The 26,033-nt window shown below is 40.9% G+C and overlaps 1 protein-coding gene across 2 annotated transcripts in view; it reads right to left on the bottom strand.

Moving 5' to 3' along the window:
- GRB2 (growth factor receptor bound protein 2) overlaps window positions 1-25,029 on the bottom strand; it is a 71,320-nt gene extending 46,291 nt beyond the window's left edge. The window contains exons 1-2 of one of the 2 annotated variants that reach the window (XM_060081967.1): window positions 24,841-25,029; window positions 17,293-17,508 (exon numbers count right to left, since the gene is read on the bottom strand). In XM_060081967.1, coding sequence (XP_059937950.1) covers window positions 17,293-17,370 — 78 coding nt within the window. In that variant the 5' untranslated portion in view covers window positions 17,371-17,508; window positions 24,841-25,029. The remainder of the gene's footprint in view (window positions 1-17,292; window positions 17,509-24,840) is intronic. The other variant, XM_060081968.1, reaches the window with a different exon arrangement.
- Window positions 25,030-26,033: the final 1,004 nt, after the last annotated feature.

Here is a 26,033-nt window from a genome sequence, read left to right as displayed (position 1 = left end):
CATTGAGAAAGACTTCCGGAGCTCGGGTGGGCTTGCTCTAAGTCACAAAGGAAGAATGGGAGGTGGCCAAGGTTACACTAGACAAAAGGAACACCAAGTCTGAAGACCACAAGGTGTGAAATAGCTCAGTGTTCAGAGAAATGATGTAACTAATTGAAAATTGACCTAGTATTGTTTAAATATAGTCAAAGATTAATCAACCCATTATTTGACATTACTGGCAAATATGTTCACTAATGAAACACTGTAGAGTTTTTGGGGTGAGGATATTTAATTGTGCAAAATTTTGGTGCAGTTTAAACCAAAGAAACAAAACGACTCTACAACAAGAGTAAAACTTTGCCTAAGATATTTATGTAAAACACAGTTCTGAAAACACGATAATTATGGTTTTGCTGAATTCAAAGAAATGCTGCCTCTGCTCTCTCGATGTGCCTCAGATGCTGCTGTCTGCACATTCAGCTTGAGACCACATTACACATCCAATGACACAAGGAACCCAAATTAGAAGAGCCAGCACTGGACTCAACAACACGTTACATGTCACCCCAGTGAAGCCATTCTATGAGCACTCTTCTGGTTTCACTAGATGACAACATGTTCCCAGTATCTGCCTCTGTCTGCATGGGCTGGGGGAGAAAAGGTGCAGGGCTGTGGAGAAAAGGGTTTGGGAAGTCAAAGGTTCCCAAGGGAGGGAGTAGTGCAGACAGGGAAGAACTCAAGAGAAAGAGAAAATCTTACCCCAGTTCTACGGCTAGTCCACAGCAGCATCCTACTTTCCCACCCCCGTCCCAGTTCTACCCAAGGGCCTCACCTCCAAAGACCAGAGTAACCACTAATGGTTTGCAACAAGAGGGAAGATAATGATTCCCAGCATTTCCAAGTGAAACCCAAAATACTTTGAACACAAAAACACTGTTATTTGGGTGGTGACATTCTACGGCAGCGCTGCCCAAGAAAACTTTCTACAATGACGTAAATATCCTGTATCTGCACTGTCCAATACAGCAGCCACTAGCCACGTGTAGCTATTAAGATCTTGAAACATGGCCAATGCAAGTGAAGAACTGAATGTTTTAGCTAATTTAAATTTAAATAAGTCATATAAGGTCAGTGGCTATAGTACAGAAGAGTGTGGTAAATATTCGGCATATGGAAGCCAAATACTTACATGGTCCAACCTTAAAATGTCAATAAGCGTTACGTGAGAAATAACATCTTCCACAGAAACACCAATTTATAAGCTTTTAGAAAATAATTCTTCATTAAGTAGGGACTATCAAAGAATCAAAAGAACAAATATTAAACATTAAGCGTGTGTGTGTGTGTGTGTGTGTGTATATATATATATATATAAACATATATTTTTAATCTATGTTCAGCCAACACAGCCAAGATGAGCTTAAGACACAACTAAACAATGCGGCATCCTGGATGGGATCTTGGAACAGAAAAAAGGACATTAGGAAAAATGAATGAAATCTGAATAATGTAAGGACCTTAGTTAATAATAATGTATCAATAATGGTTCATTAATTGTAACAAATGTACTATACTAATATAAAATGTTAATAATGAGAAATTGGGTGTGAGATATATGAGATCTTTTTGTGTTACCTTTGCAATTTTTTTTTGGTAAATCTAAAAATGTTCTAAAATAAAAAATCTATGTTAAGAAAAACCATGTTCACAAAGGGAACTCTGCTCAATATTATCTAACAACCTAAATGGGAAAAGAATTTGAAAAATAATAGATACAGGTATATGTATAACTGGATCACTTTGCTGTGCACCTGAAACTAACACAACATTGTTAGTCAACTATACTCCAATATAAAAAAGTTTAAAAAATATATATGTTCAGTAAAGATGCTGTAGCAGTTTTACTTTTATCTTAATGAGAAGATCCTGTTGAGGGACCCTGGCTGAGAGCACAAGTAGCACTGACATCTTATTCTACCCTCCCTGTAAACAGAACGCTGAATTTTGGGGCTTCCATACTTACATTTGATAAACAACAGGGTAAATGTTTTCAGGTCTATGAGGAGGTACCTTGAACTTCTTTATTTACTTGAGCAATTTTCTTTCAAAAGCTTCATGAAAATGTATTCCATTTTCCACTTCTTTGACCACAGACTTTTTAAACTTTAGAAACTAACATCTAGATAGCAGATTTCAGGTGTATATTACTCTGGACTATAGACAAACTTGTTAAATACAATTCATATTCATATGGTGTTGGAGAAAATAAAATGTTTAATCCTTTCCATTTCTGAAGTTACCATAATACTAGTGTAAAGTTCATGCTACTTTCAATACCTGGAAAGTTCTAGTTTAAAGTAAGCCCACTTAAAAACACTATTCAGTATGTTCTACATGCAAATGTGTAATAGAAACCTATTTCCATAAAAATATTTCCTTAAAAGTGGGGTGGAGGGCTTCCCTGGTGGCGTAGTGGTTGAGAGTCCGCCTGCCGATGCAGGGGACATGGGTTCGTGCCCTGGTCCGGGAGGATCCCACATGCCACGGAGCGGCTGGGCCCGTGAGCCATGGCCGCTGAGCCTGCGCGTCCGGAGCCTGTGCTCCGCAACGGGAGAGGCCACAACAGTGAGAGGCCCACATACCGCAAAAAAAAAAAACAAAAAGTGGGGTGGTAGCGTCATAGGCATAAAATTTGAGATTGATGGCACTTATCTAAAGTTTTTCACAAAATGTGAAAGAAGTGTCATACTTTGATGCTCTCTGCATGTGCCACGTTGTTATCAATATGGCTCACATCTACTTTTATAACTGCCAAATACACTGAAAGGCCATTAACCTTCTAAGTGTTAAGTGTTCTAGGACAACTCCAACAACTCTTCAGAGTTTGATAGTAAGCTTCGCTAATGTTAGAAACAGAAGGCCTCAGTAAGTCAGGCATATCTGGATGGACAAAGCAGTCATGAGTGTTTCTAAGTTAGCTCAGAAAACTTTTCAATACTCACGTCTTACCAAGTCTGTTTTCATTCAGAACACCCAGTGCATACCTCTAGCATAGCTCTTAAAACAGTGTATTACTAAATATTATCTATATCTCCAACCCTTTGCACTAAGCATAATACTCTTAACCTAGGAGATACTCAATTTGTTGCTATGATTCACCAAGATACTAGGTAAGTATTCTTAAGAATTCACCAAAATTCTACAACTATCATATACTCTAGGAAAAAGTAATTAACTGACTAGACCTAACAGATATCTAGAGAACACTGCAACCAACAAAAGCAGAATACACATTCATCTCAAGCACACAGCAGAACATTCTCCAGAATAAAACAAGCCTCAATAAATTTAAAAGGACTGAAATCAGAGTATGTTCTATAAGCACAATGGAATTAAAATAGAAATCAACAACAGAAGGAATTCTGGGAAATTCACAAATATTTGGAAATTAAATAACACACTCCTAAATAACCAATGGGTCAAAGAAAAAAACAACAAATTAGAAAATATTTTGAAATTAATGAAAACAAAAACAACTGCATAGCCAGATTCATGGGAAGAAACTAAAGCAGCATTTAAGAGGGAAATTTAAGGCTACAGCCTAGGTATTTATAAACATTTATATCTATTTTTCAGTTCCTATCACTTTATCTTTAACATCTTTATTGGAGTATAATTGCTTTACAATGGTGTGTTAGTTTCTGCTTTTTAACACTGAATCAGCTATACGTATACATATATTCCCATATCTCCTCCCTCTTGCGTCTCCCTCCCACCCTCCCTATCCCACTCCTCTAGGTGGTCACAAAGCACAGAGCTGATCTCCCTGTGCTATGCAGCTGCTTCCCACTAGCTATCTATTTTACATTCGGTAGTATATATTAGTCCATGCCACTCTCTCACTTCATCCCAGCTTACCCTTCCCCCTCCCCATGTCCTCAAGTCCATTCTCTACGTCTGTGTCTTTATTCCTGTCCTGCCCCTAGGTTCTTCAGAAACAATTTTTTTTTGCTTCCATATATATATGGAGATATGTGTTAGCATATGGTATTTATTTTTCTCTTTCTGACTTACTTCACTCTGTATGACAGTATCTAGGTCCATCCACCTCACTATAAATAACTCAATTTTGTTTCCTTTTATGGCTGAGTAATATTCCATTGTATATATGTGCCACATCTTCTTTATCCATTCATCTGTCGATGTACACTGAGATTGCTTCCATGTCCTGGCTATTGTAAACAGAGCTGCAATGAACACTGTGGTACATGACTCTTTTTGAATTATGGTTTTCTCAGGGTATATGCCCAGTAGTGGGATTGCTGGTTCATATGGTAGTTCTATTTTTAGTTTTTTAAGGAACCTCCATACTGTTCTCCATAGTGGCTCTATCAATTTACATTCCCACCAACAGTACAAGATAAACATTTATATTAAAAGGAAAAACATGCCATAGTTCACTTCAAATTGAGATTGCTATTCTTTTATTTATAAAACCCAACACCCCCAAAAGCAGGTAATCAATAATTTTTCATCAGGTTATCTGAGAATATGCAAATGAAAAGCATGCCCCTTTTGTGAGGCCCTTAATATCTAATAAGAAAGGAGTGAGGGAAAGAACATGCAGAAAACTTACACTTTGATACACAATACCAACAAACTAATAACTAAATTTGAAAATTACTTCTACAGTCTTTAAGGACAACAGCTGTTCAGGTGTATGTAGTTATATTAGGTGCTCCAAGAAGGCAGATAAAGGGCATCTGAACACAAAGAGAATGACTTTCCAATTAAAGTAATGGTTCTTTCTCAACCATTAACCTAAATTTAGGAGACCAATAAAGTAATTAATCTCAAGGAAAGACCTGCAGGGCTACAAGTTTCCACTTCTAGCACTAAGTGAGGCCATTAGTCACAAATTCATCTGAATATCTGATGTAGACAATATGAGCACAACTTTTGGGAAAATTCACACCAATTTCAGGTTCGAAATCTACTCTGACTCAGCTTTAACAGGTGACTTTTAAAGTCTTAATCATTATGATCTTCTCTAATAGCCTGGCAAAGCGATCTTTCTAGCTACTGCTTTTTCTAAAGAGGTACAGTACATTTAAACAGAAACCCCATCCTTCCTTCCAAAGATGAAGGACCTGCTTATTTTCATTATTACAATTTTGAACATGGTTTCAGTGTGCTTCTCATCGTACCCAGGAAGTACAGTAAAAGTAACTATAGCTATACTCATTAAATGTCTTTCTTCCTGAAAGGTTACAGAAAAACAGAACAGTTATTTTCTCTGGGAAGAGTATTTGCCTTTTACATTTTCTAATGAGTTCGACATTTGTTTTATTTTATTTCAAAAAGTTATCTGGGTGACAGGCGGGATTATGGCCTTTCTTTTACACTTTTCAATAACTCTAATAAACATTTTAAAAGAATGAAATGAAGACACCTGATTTTTTTCAATGCACAACAGATAACTAAAACCCACAAATAACTGCAAATCTTTATTTTGTCTCTTAATTTTACCTTTCAGAGCCAAACATTTTTATAGAAGTTGATAAATAAAATGTAAACGTGACTAAATATGGACAGGAGACAAGGAAGGCAACATGGATAATTAAACCTAGGAAAAACTGCAATTTGGCTGCATTACTAACCATAATCCAGTTTGGAGACTGACCTAAGTCAAAATTACGTAAGTAAGAAAGCACATAACATTGGTTTCATATAAGGTGCAGGGAAAAGATAAGCTAGATATAACTAGAAATCTGGGCAGCAAGACCAGTTTTAGGGCCAATCTTACTTGTTCATAAGCAAAAGGGCCGAGCCCGCTTCTAGTTTATTGTTGTGTACTCTCTATTTTACATAAAGTCTATGTAATAGTCCTAGATAACTTGGAGATGCTTGTGCTGTCTTCATCAAGAAGAAATGAACAAATTTACTCCATGAAGCTGTACACTGATTTTTTTTTTCCTTTTAAGAAAGCAAAATAGACCCTAAAATGTTTGTTGACTTGTAAATTTACATCTAGAAAACTACTGTAGTGTTTTTGGTTTTTACTGCTTTTCTGATTATGAAACTAATATATGCCTGTAAAAATATCCATTATAGAAATGCATGCTGTAGAAAGTGACAGTTCTCCATAATCCCAACATCCAGAGAAAACCAACACGATAGTTTTCTTTTTTCTTTATATCTCAGTACACTTTTTTCTCAAAAGCTCTCAGCAGAGCCTTCTGGCTCTAAAGCTAAACATTTGCAGCATCAACTAAACAAAGCTGGTTTGTCTGTCTTTCCATCTTTTTCCAAAAATGAGTAAGGATGGATTATCTCCCTCTAGAAGGGATTAATTCAGCCAGAGAAGTAAAACTGAATTAAAACTACTTCTATGAATACACATCAAATTTCTCAGCTATCAAAATTACTTATTAACTTAACTTGACACAGCTATAAAAAAGCAAATTAATCACCTGAAGGAACAGCACAAAATAAAACGTGCTTCAGAAAAACTATATGCTGTTGTCAAGTATCTTAGATGCTGAGTGAAGAGGTTTAATCATTTCACAAATCATTTCACAGTCTTATAAAACACTGTCAAACTGTGAAATAATATTCTATTGTTAAAGAAGGTCAGAAAATGAAGCCAACATTAGCTGCACTACTATTATGTATTCTGACGAAGATTATGGGCCATTCTCATTCAACTTGACCTCAAGTAGGTAATCTGTTCAATCCTTTTGGACAAGAGAGCATCATACATAATCAAAAGCCTCCTTTGAGATGATAAAATAAATTTTTAATAGAAACAAGCTAAGTATCCAGCAATGGGGAAATAGCTAAGTCAATTATAGAACATTAAATTTAAAAATATTTTAAAATATTAAACCATTAAAAATAATTAGTAAAACAAATACAGGAAAATGGTAACATATGTTGTATTTTAAGGCCACTATAATTACAGCAATATAAAAATGTTTATACAACAACAAAGCCTAGAAGAGATCTGCAACAGTAAAAATACTGGGGTGGGGAGTTTGTGCAGAATTTTGAATTTCCTCTTTTTTTTCTATTAATGTATATTAATGTAGTTTTAAATGTTAAGGAAAAATGGAAATATTGACAATAAAATGTTGTAGGGACTTCCCTGGTGGCACAGTGGTTAAGAATCCACCTGCCAGAGGCTTCCCTGGTGGCGCAGTGGTTGAGAGTCCGCCTGCCGATGCAGGGGACATGGGTTCGTGCCCCGGTCTGCAAAGATCCCACATGCCGCGGAGCGGCTAGGCCCGTGAGCCATGGCCGTTGAGCCTGCGTGTCCGGAGCCTGTGCTCCGCAACGGGAGAGGCCACAACAGTGAGAGGCCCGCGTTACCTCAAAAAAAAAAAAAAAAAGAATCCACCTGCCAATGCAGGGGACACAGGTTCGAGCCCTGGTCTGGGAAGATCCCACATGTCGTGGAGCAACTAAGCCTGTGCACCACAGCTACTGAGCCTGCACTCTAGAGCCTGCGAGCCACAACTACTGAAGCCCGCGCGCCTAGAGACCGTGCTCCACAACAGAGAAGCCACCGCAATGAGAAGCCCGCGCACCACAAAGAAGAGTAGCCCCCGCTCACCGCAACTAGAGAAAGACCGCACACAGCAACAAAGACCCAATAAAACCAAAAAAATGAAATGTTGTAAATATATTCTTTTTCCTCTAGCAATCCATTTCAAACCATACATATTTATCTAGGAAAATAAAAGATCTACGAAATAATGACTCAAAGACATGCAATGATCAATATTCTGACTGAAAACACACACTGTTTTGTTTTGTTTGCAATACACGGGCCTCTCCCTGTTGTGGCCTCTCCCGTTGCGGAGCACAGGCTCCGGAGGCGCAGGCTCAGCGGCCATGGCTCACGGGCCCAGCCGCTCCGCGGCATATGGGATCTTCCCGGACCGGGGCACGAACCCGTGCCCCCTGCATCGGCAGGCGGACTCTCAACCACTGCGCCACCAGGGAAGCCCACACACTGCTTTCTTGTTCTCTGTGAAGTCTACAGTTTTAAGGTCCAAAATGCATTTCCTCTCACTTTAAAACTAAACTGATGCTTTTTGTTTTTTTTTTTTTTTTTTTTGCTGTACGCGGGCCTCTCACTGTTGTGGCCTCCCCCATTGCGGAGCACAGGCTCCGGACGCACAGGCCCAGCGGCCATGGCTCACGGGCCCAGCCGCTCCGCGGCATGTGGGATCTTCCCGGACCGGGGCACGAACCCGTATCCCCTGCATCGGCAGGCGGACTCTCAACCACTGCGCCACCAGGGAAGCCCATGCTTTTTGTATTTTTTCAAAAGCAAAGTACTACAAAAGGCTTTGCCATTCTGCTAAATCTAGATTTTAAAAGTCTGCTGGTAAACTAAGGAATAAATAAATTAGTTAAAAATCAAAGCCATTGTTAGGGTGAGAAAAACTTTAAATATTTACCACTAATAATTACTACCTTTGTGAACAAAAATATTAGGAAAGTATAAGAGCGACTGCCAGAAATGGGACCATAGTAGACTCTAAGCTTTCCTACAAGATAAAGAAGGAAACATATCAAAGCATTATTTATAGCATCCTTAAGATTTAAAAAAGTTGTTTGAGGGGGAAATATGCCTATTCTAGGTATGGAGGCCAGAGAGAATGTTCTCCCACAGGTCCTCCCTGAGGATACACAGTAATGAAAGACTCCTTAATATCCTTAGAGTAAATACAGCAACGAATTTTTCCCAAGGCTGTTTCTTCTATCACTTCTTAGTATTTGCCAACACCATAATCCCAAAGCTCTATTCAGCCCAAGAAATATACAAAAGTGAGGTCCCCAATAGGACACTGTGCAGTTACCCACCTCTTTGCTTTCAGGTTTAACCCTGAGAGAGGGCCAAAGACTTTTAAGAATGGAGAAACTACTTGTCTTTCACAAAATCCTCCATCAATACCATGCTCTCTGCTAAGCTCTGGGACAAAGTTTGCACAGTTCTGAGTCTGAGGTGGTATCAGGACAAGCACCCAGCCAGTTTTACGTGTCAAGTCATGTGACTTAACAGTTACCTGAGCCAGCAGTAGGGCTGACATCCTCTTATCACAGTTGTGCGTCTGAATAACATTAATAAAACTAATGGCAGGTAGCATTACTATCTACTTTACGCGTCACTGCTTTAAGCACACTAACATATTAGTTCTTTTAATCCTCATTGTGACTCTAGGAAGGTAGACGCTATTGTTCCCATTTTGAGGATGGGAGAACCAAAGGAGAGTCAGCTTCCCAAGACCAAAAGGCCAGATCTGCCAGAAGAAGGTGGGTCTAGACCTGGAGCAGTTCTTTATCACAATACCACAGGTGTCTCTCATTCCACATCCACTAGGAGGTAAAACAGAGGAAGTATCTGCCAAAAAGACCAAGATTTTCCTCCAAAAGGTGCTGTGAGTCACTTTTTAAAAGGTCTCTTAAGTTTTACGACTGAACATAGGCACAGTGAACTTTAGCCTAACAGCAGGTTAAACCTCAGTCATTAAAAATACACAACCAACCAACCCCTGACCAGAGCACTTTAACTTCCTAGAATATCCATGAAGGTAAAACATGCAAAATGTTAACTACTTACCATTTGAATAAAACTGTATTGACTTAATAAAACTGATAAATTAATTAAAGTAATGTAAAAAAAAAAAGCACAAAAAAGAAGTAAGAATCACCTGAAATACAGCTCCTTGGAGATAACTGTTACCTTTTAGGGGATCATTCAGAAAGAAGTCTATATATTTAATAAGCAAATAGAAATAGATAACAATTTTCCCTAAATGGGCTCACGCCCCGCTCCCTCCCTCCCTCATCTAACCTCATTTGGGTACAAAAAAGCCCCACAGGGGTAGTGGTTAAGAACATGGAATCTGGACTTAACCGGCCTGGATTTGAATGTGAACTTGGGCAAGTTACTTAACATAAGCCTCAGGCTCCTGATCAGTAAATTGGGGATAATAGCATCTGTCTTAATAGGATTATGGTGAGGATTAAAAGAAAATACAAGTAAAATACTTAGCTTAGTGCACAGACATATACTAAGAACTCAATAAATTAAATACATTTTCACTTTTTAAAAGAGGATCCATAAACACTTGTCTGAGCAACGCAAATACTGTATTGATATAGTTTTACATCAACATTAAAATCTTCACAGTATCCCGCTTTACAGGCACCATAATCTGTTTATGTAGCCTCCCACTGATGGGTTACTTAAGGTTTTTTTTTCTAATATGGTAATTCCATGGATTCGAAGATGCCTATTTTTACACCTTTTAATATCTTGGAAATGATATTTCATAATTTAATTGCAGAAATGTCTAGGTGGCACACAGATTCACTGAAATAAACATCCCTATGTCTACATTTTAAAAAACTTGTTTGTTAATTTTCTTAGATTGAATTCTTGAAAGTGGAACTGCTGGGTCATTTTATGGTCTAATACGTATCACCAAGCCATGTTCAAAAAGACCAACTGTATTCGTACAAACCTCCACTGGCAGGAGGTGACAGTACCCATTTCCCCACACCCTGGCCAAAAGAGGGTGGGGTCAGTCTTTATCATCTTTGCTAATCCGAAAGGCAAAATGACCTTTTTTTCCCCCCTTCATTTCTTTTATTATTAACCTCAGCTTACTTAGATAGGATATCCAATATGTCACTATGTAGAAGCAGTGCCATAAGACAGCTGTCCATGCCTGGCAGGTGAGTAACTCAGGACTGCAGATAAGCTTATATTTCTGGTTTACTCATACCTGACAGTTAACAGGGGAATTAATGTACTGTAGGGGGGAACACTGCAACCAGGCCTAAGATCAAATCCCAGCTTTGCCTCTTACTAGATGTGTGAACCTGAGCCTGTTACTTAACTTCTGAACCCATAAGATGGGGCTAATAATGCCAACCTTCTGATGTCCAAAATTAGAAATCATGTATAACTTTGTGGCATATATTAAATGCTTCATAAATAGTAGCTATTCAATGATGACTTAACTATAATGGCTCACAGAGGTGAAAACTGAAGACCCCAAAGGAACGGTGCATTTCCTTAGACATTTCTTTCTCCAAACAGGGATGAATGGTCTTCAGCCAGCAACCCCCTCCACCCTGCAAAAGGAGTCTTGTACAGGAACTGAAAGTTCATTCTTAGCACCTATTTGGAAACAGTCCATTCAGATGACAGGGGGGGAAATGAATATGATGAAAGGCAAACAAATTATGTTGTAAGAGAACTCAAACTGTCCTCATTCTTCAAGATTAAATGCAATATTCTGAGTTCAGTTAACAAGATTGATAACAATTCTTATCAACAGGCAAAGAAATACTTCAAAAAGTATACCGATACCAGTACTTTGAAATAGTGAAGAAAAAAACCCACCCCAACCTCTTATTTTTTAGGTTTGATCATTCAAACACCTGAAATGAGACTCATGTACTGAAATTCAGGACTTAGAACTGTTGTGAAAACTGTAACCAATCACACTCTAGTTCACATTCCTGGCTCTCAGGAGCATACTCAATGGATGTTCTTTTCTCAGTTACACAGGAGACTTATTCAAATATCCCCAGCTGACAGGCAGAAATTCCGTTATTTTTTCTTTTCCTCAAAGTACCCCCTGTCCTTCATTCCTAGTCTCCTGTACCTGTACAGGCACTTATCTCACAACCTGATTACTGGAACCTGCCAGGCCGGGACTCCAGGCTTCCCTCCTTGCAATCCACTATACACACAGGACACTTCCACTATACACACAGGACACTTTCGTCATCAGCTAATAACCTTCAGAGGCTTAAGGACAAGATCAAACTCTTATTGGGTTTTTCTTATCTGGCTCCAGTTCTACCTTATTTTCCACTCTGTCACAGCCTATAACCTTATTCTAGCATTCCTGTCTCAAACACAACAAGCACAGCCCCCGCCCCTCCCTTCTCCTCACCCAGCCCTGTCCTGGTCTTCACAAGGTCCAGTCCAAGTCATGCCTCTCCCACACAGCTTTCTCGGACCTCGGCTCTCACCAATCTCTTCCCTTCAAAATTACACTGGCAGTTACAGTGTGTAACAAAACTTCAGCATTCTGTTAAATACCAGTTCAGCACTAAGTACTAATAGCTGTGATCTTGGATAGATCATTAACCTCCATGGGCCACCATTTCTGCACCTGTAAAATAAGGAAGTCTTTTCCTGTTCTAAAGATCCTCTAGGGCTTCCCTGGTGGCGCAGTGGTTAAGAATCCGCCTGCCACTGCAGGGGACAAGGGTTCAAGCCCTGGTCCGGGAAGATCCCACACGCCACAGAGCAACTAAGCCCATGTGGCACAACTACTGAGCCTGTGCTCTAGAGCCCACAAGCCACAACTACTGAGCCCATGTGCCACAACTACTGAAGCCCGTGCGCCTAGAGCCTGTGCTCTGCAACAGGAGAAGCCACCGCAATGAGAAACCTGCGAAGTGCAACGAAGAGTAGCCCCCACTTGCCGCAACTAGAGAAAGTCCATGTGCAGCAATGAAGACACAATGCAGCCAAAAATAAATAAATAAAATAAATAAATTTATTAAAAAAAATAAAGATCCTCTAATTTTACACACCGTCACACACTGTTTCACATACTAACCTCACTTCTCTTATTTGATTTTAGAGTTCCTAAAGGGAGAAAGTACGTCTTCTATTTCTCCCCCAACTCTCAAGGCAACTTACCCCAGGATGTGGCTCAAGGAGACGCTCTGTAAATGTAACAGTAAAATAGTGTCATCAGCACTGAACCCAAGACCTAGTTCTAAAGCGGTTTACGAAACTGGTAAAGGAAGTTTGTGCCAGACAGAGAAGATATTGAGATAATCTACTGTTGGTTCTCTTCTAGGGTCTAAGGTCTGTCTTGATAGAAAATAACAACCCAGCTACAGAATGCAATGAGCACAGGTTTGAGAGCTCAAAACAGTCTCTTCATTCCTATGCAGCACTGTCTGAAGTATCAATACATGTACAGAAGCCCCTAGATGGCAGACGCAACTTTTAGGTAAGCTCAGGCGTTTTGTGTGCCTAGGGCAGAGTATTCAGGGGCCTCATTTTCAGTGGAGAAGCCCTGGGGCTATCTCAAGGCTGCCCTACAATGGTGGGGAAATTTAGGTTCATTTCACCCACGTAAGGCCTGAAACTGCAAAAGAAGAGCAATTTCTTCCATACCTAGCCCCAGTGCCCTCCCCGCCCCTCCCCAAGAAAAACACAAGCTTTTATAAAAAGGGAAATTAACAAAGGCAGATATATCCAAGCATTAAGTTCTATTTACGGCTTCCAGTAAGATGTTTTTAATTTGCTCTCTCTTCTCAGGGCAGCACAAGTCAACATGTGGACAGAGAGTAAGGAAGTGGTCTGCTGGGGGACACGAGTCAACAGGCAGCAAAAGTTAACCAGGAACTCCAAGACAGTGAGAGGGTGTAATCCTTCTGAACCTGGCCATAGGCAGAGGGCTGAGCCCCTTTCTATTTCATTATCTTCAAGTAAAAGGTACTCAGTACCCACGTGCACATGTCCGTTTTATCAACAGAGGGTAAATATATCCGTATTTCAATTGAGGGAAACTGGTCAATGCTTTCCAGGTACTTCAAAACATGATTTGGCTCAAAACTAACATCCTAAAGAGTGAGCAAATCAAATCAGAGCCACTCAAATGAAGCCAGTTACTCCCTGAATAATCAAAGAGGAAAACACTGCCCTTTTTTTTTTTTTAAACTAATAGTGTTTAAGACAAAGCAATGTCCCTCCTCTTCACTCAGCTGTTTCACAGAATTATGAGACAAAGGGCAACTACTGTATCGTCACTCATTTTTTGGAGTAAAGCCACAAGATTACTAACAGCTAACGGCCACCATTCAAAAGCAATAATGGCATTATGACTTCATATGCCAGTTATCTGCCAAACTGGAAAGAACTAAATATATGTAGGCTTCTCTCTCCCCAGAGAAAATCTGAAAGTAAATGTGAGCACTCTGATTCACTTTCTCTCCCATCATAAAAATTTCTGGGGGAATATTAAACAGTATCATCCTAACTGTAGGATGGGAAAGAAGGATATTACACTTGTTCAAGAAGTTTACCAATTTAAGGTGGAGAACTTATAAAATGTTCATGGTCCAAGACTAAATTTAGTGGCAGTAAACAGGGAAAGTTCTTGTCTAAAAATTCTTTAAAACAGACCTCAAAGTTCACAGTTTTGTTTTGACTTGTTGCTTTAGTGCTAAATGTGCAACTGGATAGACTAAGAGAAAAAAATATGAACTTCCAGGCTCAAGTTTCAAGTTTCTAGGGTAAACTTAATGGAGAAATCTAATTTGTATTTCAGTAAACAAACAAACCAAAAAAACCCCCAAGCTTGGCCCCAAAGCATTTTCGTACAAGTGACAAATGTGGTTACTTGAGTAGCCAATCTTTTTTTTCCCCCTTTATCTGAGTAGCCAATCTTATTATGATATCAGGAGCAGGTTATCTGCTGAAAATAGTAATCACCTAAGAAAACATCAAACTATCTCCTCAGGGCTTCCCTGGTGGCGCAGTGGTTGAGAGTCCGCCTGCCGATGCAGGGGACACGGGTTCGTGCCCCGATCCCGGAAGATCCCACATGCCACGGAGCGGCTGGGCCCGCGAGCCATGGCCACGGAGCCTGTGTGTCCGGAGCCTGTGCTCCGCAACGGGAGAGGCCACAGCAGTGAGAGGCCCGCGTACAGCAAAAAAAAAAAAAAAAAAACCAAAAAAAAACTATCTCCTCAGTACATCAATGATACAGAGTAATTTAGTAGTCTAAGTCATGACTGCTGATTTCTAGCTAAAGAAATAGAAACAGATGATGTATTTCTCTCTAAAACCTATAGCTGGTTCTGTCTGCTTTCTGATGATTAATTTAGTGCTGACTTTGAGAATACCATCAAAAAGCTCACACACCTCAGAATGGGAGAAAATATTTGCAAATGAAGCAACTGACAAAGGATTTATCTCCAAAATTTACAAGCAGCTCATGCAGCTCAATATCAAAAAAACAAACAACCCAATCCAAAAATGGGCAGAAGACCTAAATAGACATTTCTCCAAAGGAGATAGACAGATTGCCAACAAACACATGAAAGAATGCTCAACATCATTAATCATTAGAGAAAATGCAAATCAAAACTACAATGAGATATCATCTTACACCAGTCAGAATGGCCATCATCAAAAAATCTAGAAACAATAAATGCTGGAGAGGGTGTGGAGAAAAGGGAACACTCTTGCACTGTTGGTGGGAATGTAAATTGACACAGCCACTATGGAGAACAGTATGGAGGTTCCTTAAAAAATTAAAAATAGAACTAACATATGACCCAGCAATCCCACTACTGGGCATATACCCTGAGAAAACCATAATTCAAAAAGAGTCATGTACCAAAATGTTCATTGCAGCTCTATTTACAATAGCCAGGACATGGAAGCAACCTAAGTGTCCATCAACAGATGAATGGATAAACAAGATGTGGCACATATATACAATGGAATATTACTCAGCCATAAAAAGAAAGAAAATTGAGTTATTTGTAGTGAGTGGATGGACCTAGATACTGTCATACAAAGTGAAGTAAGTCAGAAAGAGAAAAACAAATACCGTATGCTAACACACATATATGGAATCTAAGGGGAAAAAAAAGGTCATGAAGAACCTAGGGGCAAGATGGGAATAAAGACACAGACCTACTAGAGAATGGACTTGAGGATATGGGGAGGGGGAAGGGTAAGCTGGGATAAAGTGAGAGAGTGGCATGGATATATATACACTACCAAATGTAAAATAGATAGCTAGTAGGAAGCAGCCGCATAGCACAGGGAGATCAGCTCTGTGCTTTGTGACCACCTAGAGGGGTGGGATAGGGAGGGTGGGAGGGAGGGAGACGCAAGAGGGAAGAGATATGGGAACATATGTATATGTATAACTGATTCACTTTGTTATAAAGCAGAAACTAACACACCACTGTAAAGCAATTATACTCCAATAAAGATGTAAAAAAATTAAAAAAAAAGCTCACCCAGTTTCCTTCTCCTTAAAGGGCTCTTTATCACCTTCTATGAAGTGCAACCTACATTCCTAACATTACAAAAACTACTGTGCAGGTAACTTCAGAGCAGAACTCTACACCTTGGGCAGTGAACAAAATAATAACTCTCCAGAGGTCTGCAAAAGTTAAAAACAAAAGTCACTAGTCCTTTTATAAAGAATCATATTTCTGTATTTCCACTTTCTTCTTCTTTATAAAATCCTAATAATTTCATTCAAGAGTAGTAAACAAATGGATGGCAAATTCCAACAATCAGGTTTAGAGGAAAAAAGTCAAAATTTGAGACACAGTGAAGACTCAAACATTAAATTTCAGGTTTTTCTCAGAGTTGATACACTATTTGATAACACCCACCCATGTAAAAATAAATTACATATCCAAAAGAGCAAGCTGCTCCAGTCAATTGGGTAAACAACATAATTAACATGTGCCAGGTGGAAGGCGAACCTCATGTAAATAGTGGGGCTCAAAATGAGCTGCAAACTGTAAGGAAGCTTATTTTTAAACTGTCAGCAGGTTTCTTTGGTGCAATCAGAGTTTAATATGGGGTAACTGCTCCTTAAGTATAAGAAAATCGAAATCTGACTGGTACAACAGCAAGTTGAACCTTGTTATTTAGAACTCCATTAGTTGTTTCACAAAGAATAAGAATACACTGAGGTTCTGTAACGAGTTTTGGCATGTACTTCTAACCACCTCTCTAAACTAGGGGAAATTAATTTCTAACCTACTAGGATCACATTCCAGAAGCAAAAATCTTTTGACTATGTAAGATAAGACTAATTGAGTGCTTTTTACAAAAATACTTCAAATTTGGGTCTTTTAAAAAAATCCTCTCATTTTTTTTTATAAAACTCTAGTAGATTAGGTAACCCAATCTACTCATACGCTTCCTTACTATAATCATATTGCTCTGACTTTACTTGAATTACCAATATCAACAAGCACAGAAATGCTCAAGGCATTCACACAAAGGCAGTTAAAGACCACACATCACACCAACCCTCTGAAGTCATGTTTGATATTCTACTCAGCATCTAGCTCTCCAAATCACACAGGATGGTAAATGTTAAAAGTGGGCAATGAAAACAAGAACAAGCACAGCTTCTTTGTGTGTTATCAGGGCACAAGAAGGCAGGTGAGTACAAGGAGAAGCCATCTGAGCGTTTGCTGGGCATCAACACTTACCTTGAGGATGTCCCCCCTTTTGAAGCTCAGCTCGTCGTCTGCAGTGGCTTTGAAGTCATATTTGGCGATGGCTTCCATTCTGAGTGGGGCTCAGGGCTCAGCAGCCTGAAGCAGGGGGGAAGGGAGTCTTCCCTGCTGAAGCAACCCAGTGCTCTGGGCTCAGCCTCGCCTCTCAGCTGGGACTCGCTCCTGCACACCGGGACACACAATGCCACCCTGAATCAGAAGAGCAATGATTGAGAGAAGTGGCCGGATCGAAGGCAGCCCCGCCCTGCCAGTCGGCCTGCCGTCCCAGCCCCCACGCCCCCTGGCTCGGCCTGGCTCAGCCCTCCTCTCTCCCTTCCAGGCAGGAGCCCTGAGCTCCTCCTTCCTCTTTCCAGTCTCGGCCCCCAGGCAACTGACAGGCCTGCCGGCCAATGGTGGCAGCTGTTCGAGCTATTCCAGAACACACTTCCTCTTCCCTCCCGCTGGGTGTGCTCGGTGTGCAGGAACCGGCTGGAGTCCGAACGGTCTCCGCCTTTCCTCCCTTGCCCCTCACGCTCTTCTCCAGGCACGAAATGCAATCCACGTAAAGAAAGGCCTCGCCCTCGGGATGGCACCCTAGTTTCTCAGTTATATAGACCTCTCTCCCTCCTTTCTCCCTGCCAACCTTTCTGGTGTTTTGAAGATGTTGGGTCCCCTATCCACAGTCAAAAGCCAGCAATGTGGGCTTTGGTCCTGAGCTGCTTTAACTGTTCTCAGAAACTATACCTTGGTCTGCCCCTAGGAAAGTGGAAGAAACTGACCCTAGGAACTACTCCCTTATTCAGTTTGCTACTCTCAGCATAGGCAACTCTCCCTCTCCACTTGCCAACTGTGATCGGCAAGCTCAGGTGACCAGAGAAAGGAAATCCAGCTCAGAGCCTTTGGTGGGTGGAGACCTGCTTGTGCAGAAGGCTCCCTATCCCTTGAAGAACCCCAAGACTTCGGGGGCCCCAAAAACCCTTGAAAATAGACGTCCAAGGTTCAGCATTCCAAAAGCAGCCTCTGCATTATTCCTAACTAGCCTACGGAGCAAGGTTGAAGTCCTAATCCACACTTGAAAGCAATCCCTTTTTCAGAATCTTAGCTACCACCCAAAAGCCAAACAGAAGCCTCTCACAGTTACCCCTGAGAACAGGTAATTTTCTCGGAGCCAGGGGAGTACTAGACTGACCCAAACTGCATTTCGCAGGCAAAGATTCTGTAATAATCCTTAGGTAGTATACCAGGTGATGGTGAACCTGGGCAGTACAATCACTGCGGAAGTGAAGAGTCTCGAGCCCTGAATACGGGACACAACGTAGACTTTCGCCTAACTGAAGGAAAACGAAGCCCCATTCTTCTTTTGTCAGTCACTGTTTTCATACAGGCTAAATAAAAGCAGAAAACAACACTGACACTGGCAGAACGGGGACAGATTATTTATAGTGACACCCTTTGGTGGATAATTACCACCTAGCAGAGACCTCATTTGAGGGGCATGAGTGATTATTATTCTTTTGTTCTAAAGTTAACAACTGGGGCATTAATCAAGCATAGCTACAAAAGGACTAAGGAGTAAACCAGCTGGGAATACTAAGGTTAGAGGGAAATGAGTATTACCAAGGAGGAAAGAATCACCCAGTAATAAAAAGTCCTTCAGCCGAATTCTGAAGGCCAAATATTCCACTGCAGGTAAACTAATAAACTAAACCAACGTTTATTCATTCTATCAGGCCATACCTAGGATATCCCGTGTTGTGCTGGCTCTAAAACAGGAAAGCAAAAAGAGTCCCAGCAAATTAAAAAAAAAAAAATTAGTCTCAGTATTTTCGTGTGTCCTTAATCACCCTTTACTTTTTTTCACCATAGTAACTTATCAAATGAATCCATATACATAACTTTAAAAGTCAGAGCATTAAAAGGCTTATGAAAAAGAGCAGTTCCCTACCCCAACACTCACAAGCAATCACCCTCAATTTTGTTTTTAGCTTTCTCTTTATGTTTACTCACAGTATTTCCAAATAACACCCTTCTACTGCTGTTTCTTAATTTATTCCAGTCATCACCTATCACCTGAAAGATGAGGACTTAGCTGTTCCGCCCCTGCCAATTCTGCCTTGCCCCATCCCAGTAATGCCACATATTCCGGTTTAAGCAGTAGTTATTACATTACGAAACATTGTTCACTGGTGATTTAAATAATGTATGACAACCAACCTTCCTTTCTAGTACAATCCTTCAATTTTTCCCAGAATTAATAACTGTTTCTCCTTTTTTGCCTACTTTCCAGTGTGTACCTATTTAAAACTTTTTACAGCTGCTCCAAAATCTCCGCTACATGCCTATCAATATTTTCCATACCCTGACCTGACCATTTATTTTCACTGGTCTTCAGGTCTGATTTTTGGGACTATGTATCAATGATGGGAAGTTGAAGAATAATTGCGCAGATCCAAAAAACTTTAAAAGTTTCATTTTTGAAAAACAGAAATCAGACAGAAACCTAAAGCACTGTCACTGTCAAGGTACTATGCAGTAACAGGGCATAAACTTCTATGTCATTCATGATTCCAGACAGCTGCAGTGTAACTGAACAGCCAGACCATAAAAACCAAGAGTTTTCAACAGTTGCTCTCCTGCTGTTACTCAACTTATCTACCACAGGTTTCCTAGAGAAAACTTAAACAGACAACACTTGAAAATCCTGTTTCAAGTAACAATTGCTTTGTAAGATACAGTTTAATAGGAATGAAAACCAACCAATCAATACTTTTGCGGTGGTGCCAAGTAAAAATTAGCGTTTCACAGAGAAAACTAGAGGAGGCCAGGTTATTAGGCTATCCACCGAAATACATGCAGCCTCAAGAAATTCAAAAGGGTGTGTTTCATTACAGACAAAAAAATTCTACATACTCCGCATTAATTACTTAAAAAGGAAGAAAGAAATCTGAAAGTGGACACAATGTATAATGTTTTTAACAGAGTATATGTTGCTGTAAATTTCTCAAGAAAATGGGCTGGGAGTACATTTCACCCTGAAGCCTGATGACAGAGTATGTCTGAACTGTTACCAGCACACACCCTGCAGCCCATCACAAGCAGAGAATTTTAACAAGGCAAGTGCAGCTTGAACTGTTCATTTAAAGCAATACACAGTATCATAAACTGCAGTCTCCTAAAGGTATTTGTAGGATTTTATTTTCTGTCTTCAACTCTCTTCTTCCCAAAATTCACAGAAAATAAAATGTGCGACACTTTACTGGGCCAGTATAGTTTAGTGTTAAGCCTGCATGGTTTGTAAAGGCAGGCTGACCCCAAGATCAAGTAATGACCTTGATGCTTACCAGCTATAATTTTGGGCAAGGCTTTTAAACAAGCCTCAGTTTTCTCATCTGTAAAATAGGTATAATATCACCAACTTTGTAAGATTCACTGAGCATTGAATTAGGTAATATAGATAACAGACATATATGAAGCGCTTTAGACAGAGCCTGACATTAAGTCACTCAAATTAAGTTAAAACGTGACTCTACTTATAACATATTAGATGTTTGTCTTCATTATTAAAAATGGCAAATTAAGGCTTACACTGCCATGGCCCAGGTTCAATCCCTGGCTGGGGAACTGAAATCCCCCAAGCTGCATGGCACAGCCAAAAAAACCGAAACAAACAAAAAAACGGCAAATTAAAACAATGAGATTTCTTTCACCTACTAATTGTCAAATTTTTTAAAGATTTATAACATCCAGTCTCTGCGATACTATGGATAAAGAGATTCTCAGACTCTTTATCCAATGTTGAATTAACATTTTGAACAGCTACTATATGCCTAACAATATGCTTAGTACTGGATTATAAAAATAAAATCACCACAGAGCTCACACTCTATCAGGGAATTAATTAGTTCAATCTTTTTGGAGAGTAATTTTACAGCATCTATTGACAAATTTAAAATACATACCCTTGGGCTTCCCTGGTGGCACAGTGGTTGAGAGTCTGCCTGCCGATGCAGGGGACCGGGTTCGTGCCCCAGTCCGGAAAGATCCCACATGCCGTGGAGCGGCTGGGCCCGTGAGCCACGGCCGCTGAGCCTGCGCGTCCGGAGCCTGTGCTCCGCAACGGGAGAGGCCACAACAGTGAGAGGCCCGCGTACCGCAAAAAAAAATAAAAATAATAAAATAATAAAAAAGAATAATAAAAAATTTTTTAAAATGCATACCCTTGGACAAACAATGCCACGTCCCAAATTGATCTCACTAAAATAGTGACACAAATACCATGTGCAAAATACATGTATCCCTGATCAATATCCATGAGCATAACAAGAAATAGCTTTCTATGTAAGTACCAAGATACATTATTATCAAGTTTTTTTAAAAACTGCAGAATAATCAGTTTATCATACTTTCATAAAATAATATATCAGTGTGTGCTAAAAAAAAAATTCAAAAGGTTAATAATGATTACCTCTGGAAGCGAGTTCACAGAATATTTTTACTTTCTGTACCATACACCTCAATCGTATTTTCACTGTCTTTACTATAAGCATGTATGGCTTTTGTAAGTCAGAAAAAACAAAAACTAAAATCTTACTGATGCTCTGGAGTTAGACCTGGATTCAACTGTCACTGTACCACTTACTAACTAGGTGGGCAACACTGGAGAAGTAACTTACATTCTCTAATCCCTAGTGTCCCTCAGCTAGAAAATGGGGAAAATAATAGCATCTACAGCTTATAAGGTCATTTTGCTAATTAAAAGAGACAGCACCTGTAAATGCTGAGTCTCTGGCATAAAGTGCTAAGAGGTATTAAAGCAGCATCACCAGTACCTCTTCAAATATCGGTCCACGTGTTCTCAGGAAATCTAGAACTTCCATTTACGTACAGACTCAGAGGAACGCTCTGGTAGGCAAATTAACGGTCTATTAAGTATAAACTAAAATTAAATACCTCCAAATCAAGTCCTAACAATGCTCAAATATTCACACATATAAAACTAATCACATCTATAGTCACTTATTCTACTGGTCTTTTAGACATTTACTGTGTATATACAGAAAGTGTACCTTTGAGTAATTTAAAGCCACATTTCAGTCTCATTAATTTACGGGTGCATCCTGTAACAACAGTTTTGGTTCTTGGATCAGCTACATCAAACTCACCCCATTCAGGGACTGATTCACTGTGAGGTGCCTTCTGGAGTTCGGCAAGGTAGTGGCCTTAGCCCGGAACCTAATTTTAAGTTAAGATTCACAGGTAATTCTTATGCATGCTAAATTTAAAAAATCACTGCTGTGCTGTAAGGGTGCCTTGACTAGATTTTAAACTTTGCATCTCAGACAATGCACTACAATGTCTTTGCATAAAATGACAATAATACATATTCATTTGGCATAATTGGGAAAAACCCAACTTTGACAAATAAAATGAAAGGCTCTCAATGGCCTTTCAGGAGTGCTGGAAAGTTCTTCTGAATTAAGCAAGTAACTATCAATATTAGTTTCTCTCAGGAGACCATGGTGGGTCTCTACTCTGTATTACTTCATTTCTCCAAAATCTATTACTCTTCTGTTCTAAGTAACAATTAGAATTGTTGCGGCATAACGTGCAACATAACAGGAATTATTGAGAAAAATCTTTAAGTACCACCAACTTAGTATTTAAAACCTAATAGTAGTACCTCAAATCTGAATACACTGGCTGAGGAAGGAAACTGCCTCAAACATTTAAATGCTTTCTTTTAGTATCAAAGAAGGCTGATTACAAGAATTAACTTTTAATTTTGGGATTCAGAAAATTTTGAACAAAGGAAGGAGCAAGAGAACAAATTTCTTTCTTTCTGTCAAAAAACAAAAACAAAAGCCAAACCCAACAACAATAACAAAGAAGGCTGATTATAACAGATGCAGGAAAAGACACCTTATCTTAGAAGGCTGGTAAAGAATAAATTAGTACTATTACAACGGGCAAGCTTTAATTAATTCATCAATGGTCTAAATAAATTCTATTCCCTTAAATGTTTCAAGCTATCTTAATTCTATTGTAATATAGGACTATGGTTGGTTTTCATTTTTAACATTCACCACCCCCACTAAAAGCCAAAAAGAAGTCACACAAGCCCCAAAATGACCCAATCTCCCTTACTAACATAAAAGAGACATAAGAAGAAAAGCATGAGCAGGCACAAAAACATGATCTAAAAGTGAAAAAAAAAAAACAATTAAAACGCAAAAACACAAGCTGCACCTGTGACCGAGTGGCAGTATTGATTACTTACAGCTGAATTCAATCCTTTGAGCCTCCCAGTTCCCAGGGGGAGAACGTTAAGTCTCGCATGGCTCTCTAGCAACCCTTCTGGCAAACTGAAGGAACACAGTGGACGCTCAAAAATGTAGAATAAAGCAGGAAAGAGGGCATCTTCCCGGGAGAGAAACAGGATCTTTATATGAGGGAGAAAACGAATTGTGCCAAAGAGCCGAAAACTCGAAAAATTATGCCAGAGAGGGGACAAAAAGGAGGAAGGGGAAGTAGATCAGAAGAAAAGGGGGGGGAGGGGGCAAGTGACTTGCATTATACGAGTAAACATTTAGTGTCCGCAGTGGAATGGAGAAATAGAGAGGGAAGGCAACTGGGGAGCACGAAGTGAAAGAGGCACTAGAAAGCCAAAAAAACTAATGCTAATTTCTCTCGTGTCTTTCCCACTTTTTTCTGATAATCCACAGTACCAAAAGTCAGACCGCGAGGCACTTGGCTCCTCTGCAAATTATATTCTTACTGCATCCGAAGCCAGCCTAGTTTAACTCCCTAAATAAGCTGTAACTCATACGTAAATCATAGACACGGAGAGCGCTGCAAATGAAAAATACCAGTGATTCCCTCCCCTCTCTTACTGAAATCTTTCCTCGCAGCATTCCAATCAACTGCTGCTTATTTTTCTTGACAAATGTTTTTCAAAGAGTAGTCAAAAAAGAAAGAAAGAAAAAAAAAGCGCTACAGAAGCAAAGGCATCTTGACTGGCTCCAGTAGCAAACGTCCTCACTCACAGTATTAATAAGGTTGGTGGGTTTCCTCCCAAAATTCGGCCCCGAAACACCAGGAGACAGTGACGTGGTGACCATACAGGTCGAAGGAGCATCAATCACCACAGTTGCAGCCCTCTGCGAATCCCCCGCCTCCCGGACCAAGTCAGACTGACTCAAAGAATGAGTACCCCGTGCTCTCGGGCTTCTCCTGGGCCCCTTCTGGGCAAACCCCCACGAAAATGGCACGAAATTTAATTAGAAGCCCCCCAGCCTCTTGCGCCGGGGTCCGGAGCTCTGTCCCAAGCCAAGGGTCAGGGGAGGAAAGGTCCCCAGGAAGGAAGCGCCCCAGAAGGGGAAACATGGAGCCCAAGGATTCTGCTCCCCACCCCGTTCCTCACTGTCCCGACCTCCAGGGCCGGCAGCCCTCAGTACGCAGGCCCGGGCCCCCCGGGCCGACTCCCGCTGCGGAGAGGGGAGGAAGGGGCACGGGAGCAGCGCCGCCGCCGCCGGCCGTACTCACCGTGGCGCAGCTGCTCCGCTCCGCGCCCGGCCGGCCCCTCCGCAACGGTGCGAGCGGCCGCCGACCCCGCTGCTGCTCCCCGAGGGCAGCGACTGTTCTCGCCGCCGTCACGGCCACAGTCTCCGTCGCGGCCGCCGCCGTCGTCGTCCGGTCGCTGAAGCGGTACTGCCGCCTCGCTTCCGCTCCTCGTCGGGGTCCCGCGAGAACTTCCCGGCGCGGCCCCGCCCCGCCCGCCCCCGCGAGACTTCCCCCAGCGGAAAAGGCCCAGAGCGCAAGCGCTCCTCCTCGGCCAGGCCCCCGCAGGTAGACCAGCTACAGGCCAGGGCGCAGGCGCCGGGCCGCCCCGCAGCAGGTGGCACCTGCAAGGCTCCACCCCCGGGGTTGCTGTAACCCTCTCGGTGCCAGAGCGGGTAAATAGAGCTCACCCCTGAAGGAATAACTCTTACCCACGTCCTTTCCCCTTCCACCAAACCAAGGCAATTTGTCTGGGGGGTTGGAGGGAGAGTCTCCCTCCAGCGTGAAGCACTCCAAATAGAGGACCAGGTCTTGAAATATTTGAGAATCCGGTCCAAACAAACTCTGCAGTATTAGATGAATTAACACAGTCGCTCATAGATTGAATCAAGCGCCTAATACATGCTAAGCGTAGAAGGTACAACGACAAACAGAAATCCTGGCCTTCAAGGAATTCAGGGTCTAGATTCTACACTCCAGAAGAGTGGAAGAAAAGTAAACAAATTATACCCTAAGTCCTGTTAGAATTATTTGGAGAGTGCTGAGGAAGCTAAAAAGTTGGGGAGGGGGGCACTACTCTGCCCATCTCAGAAAAGCCTACCCAAAGAAGGTGATTGTGGTGACGTCTGAGCCGAGTCTTGGAGGATGTGTAGGAGTTCGCCAGAGAAGCAGGGGTAAGAGCATTCCAGGTGAAGGGAACGTCACGCACGTACGAAGGAACGGAGGTGTGAGAGTCGAGTTCTGTGCAATGCTAAGTAGTTCGATTCGTAACCGGGGAGTGGCAGAAGATGAGGCTTGTAGGAGTAACTCTTTATTTTTCAGTTCCAAAAGCTCTTTCCAGTTAAAGGAGAGAACAGAGCATCTAATGGTAAGGTGCTTCCTGGAAGCCAACAAAATAGTTAGAGGTGAGAATAACCAAACATCTGATTCTATAGAGAAAACAAGCCCATTGAAATAAG

Source organism: Mesoplodon densirostris, chromosome 18, assembly GCF_025265405.1.
Source record: "Mesoplodon densirostris isolate mMesDen1 chromosome 18, mMesDen1 primary haplotype, whole genome shotgun sequence".
Lineage (NCBI taxonomy): Eukaryota > Metazoa > Chordata > Mammalia > Artiodactyla > Ziphiidae > Mesoplodon > Mesoplodon densirostris.
Note: the sequence above shows the minus strand (reverse complement) of the source record. Positions and strands in the feature narration are given on the sequence as shown.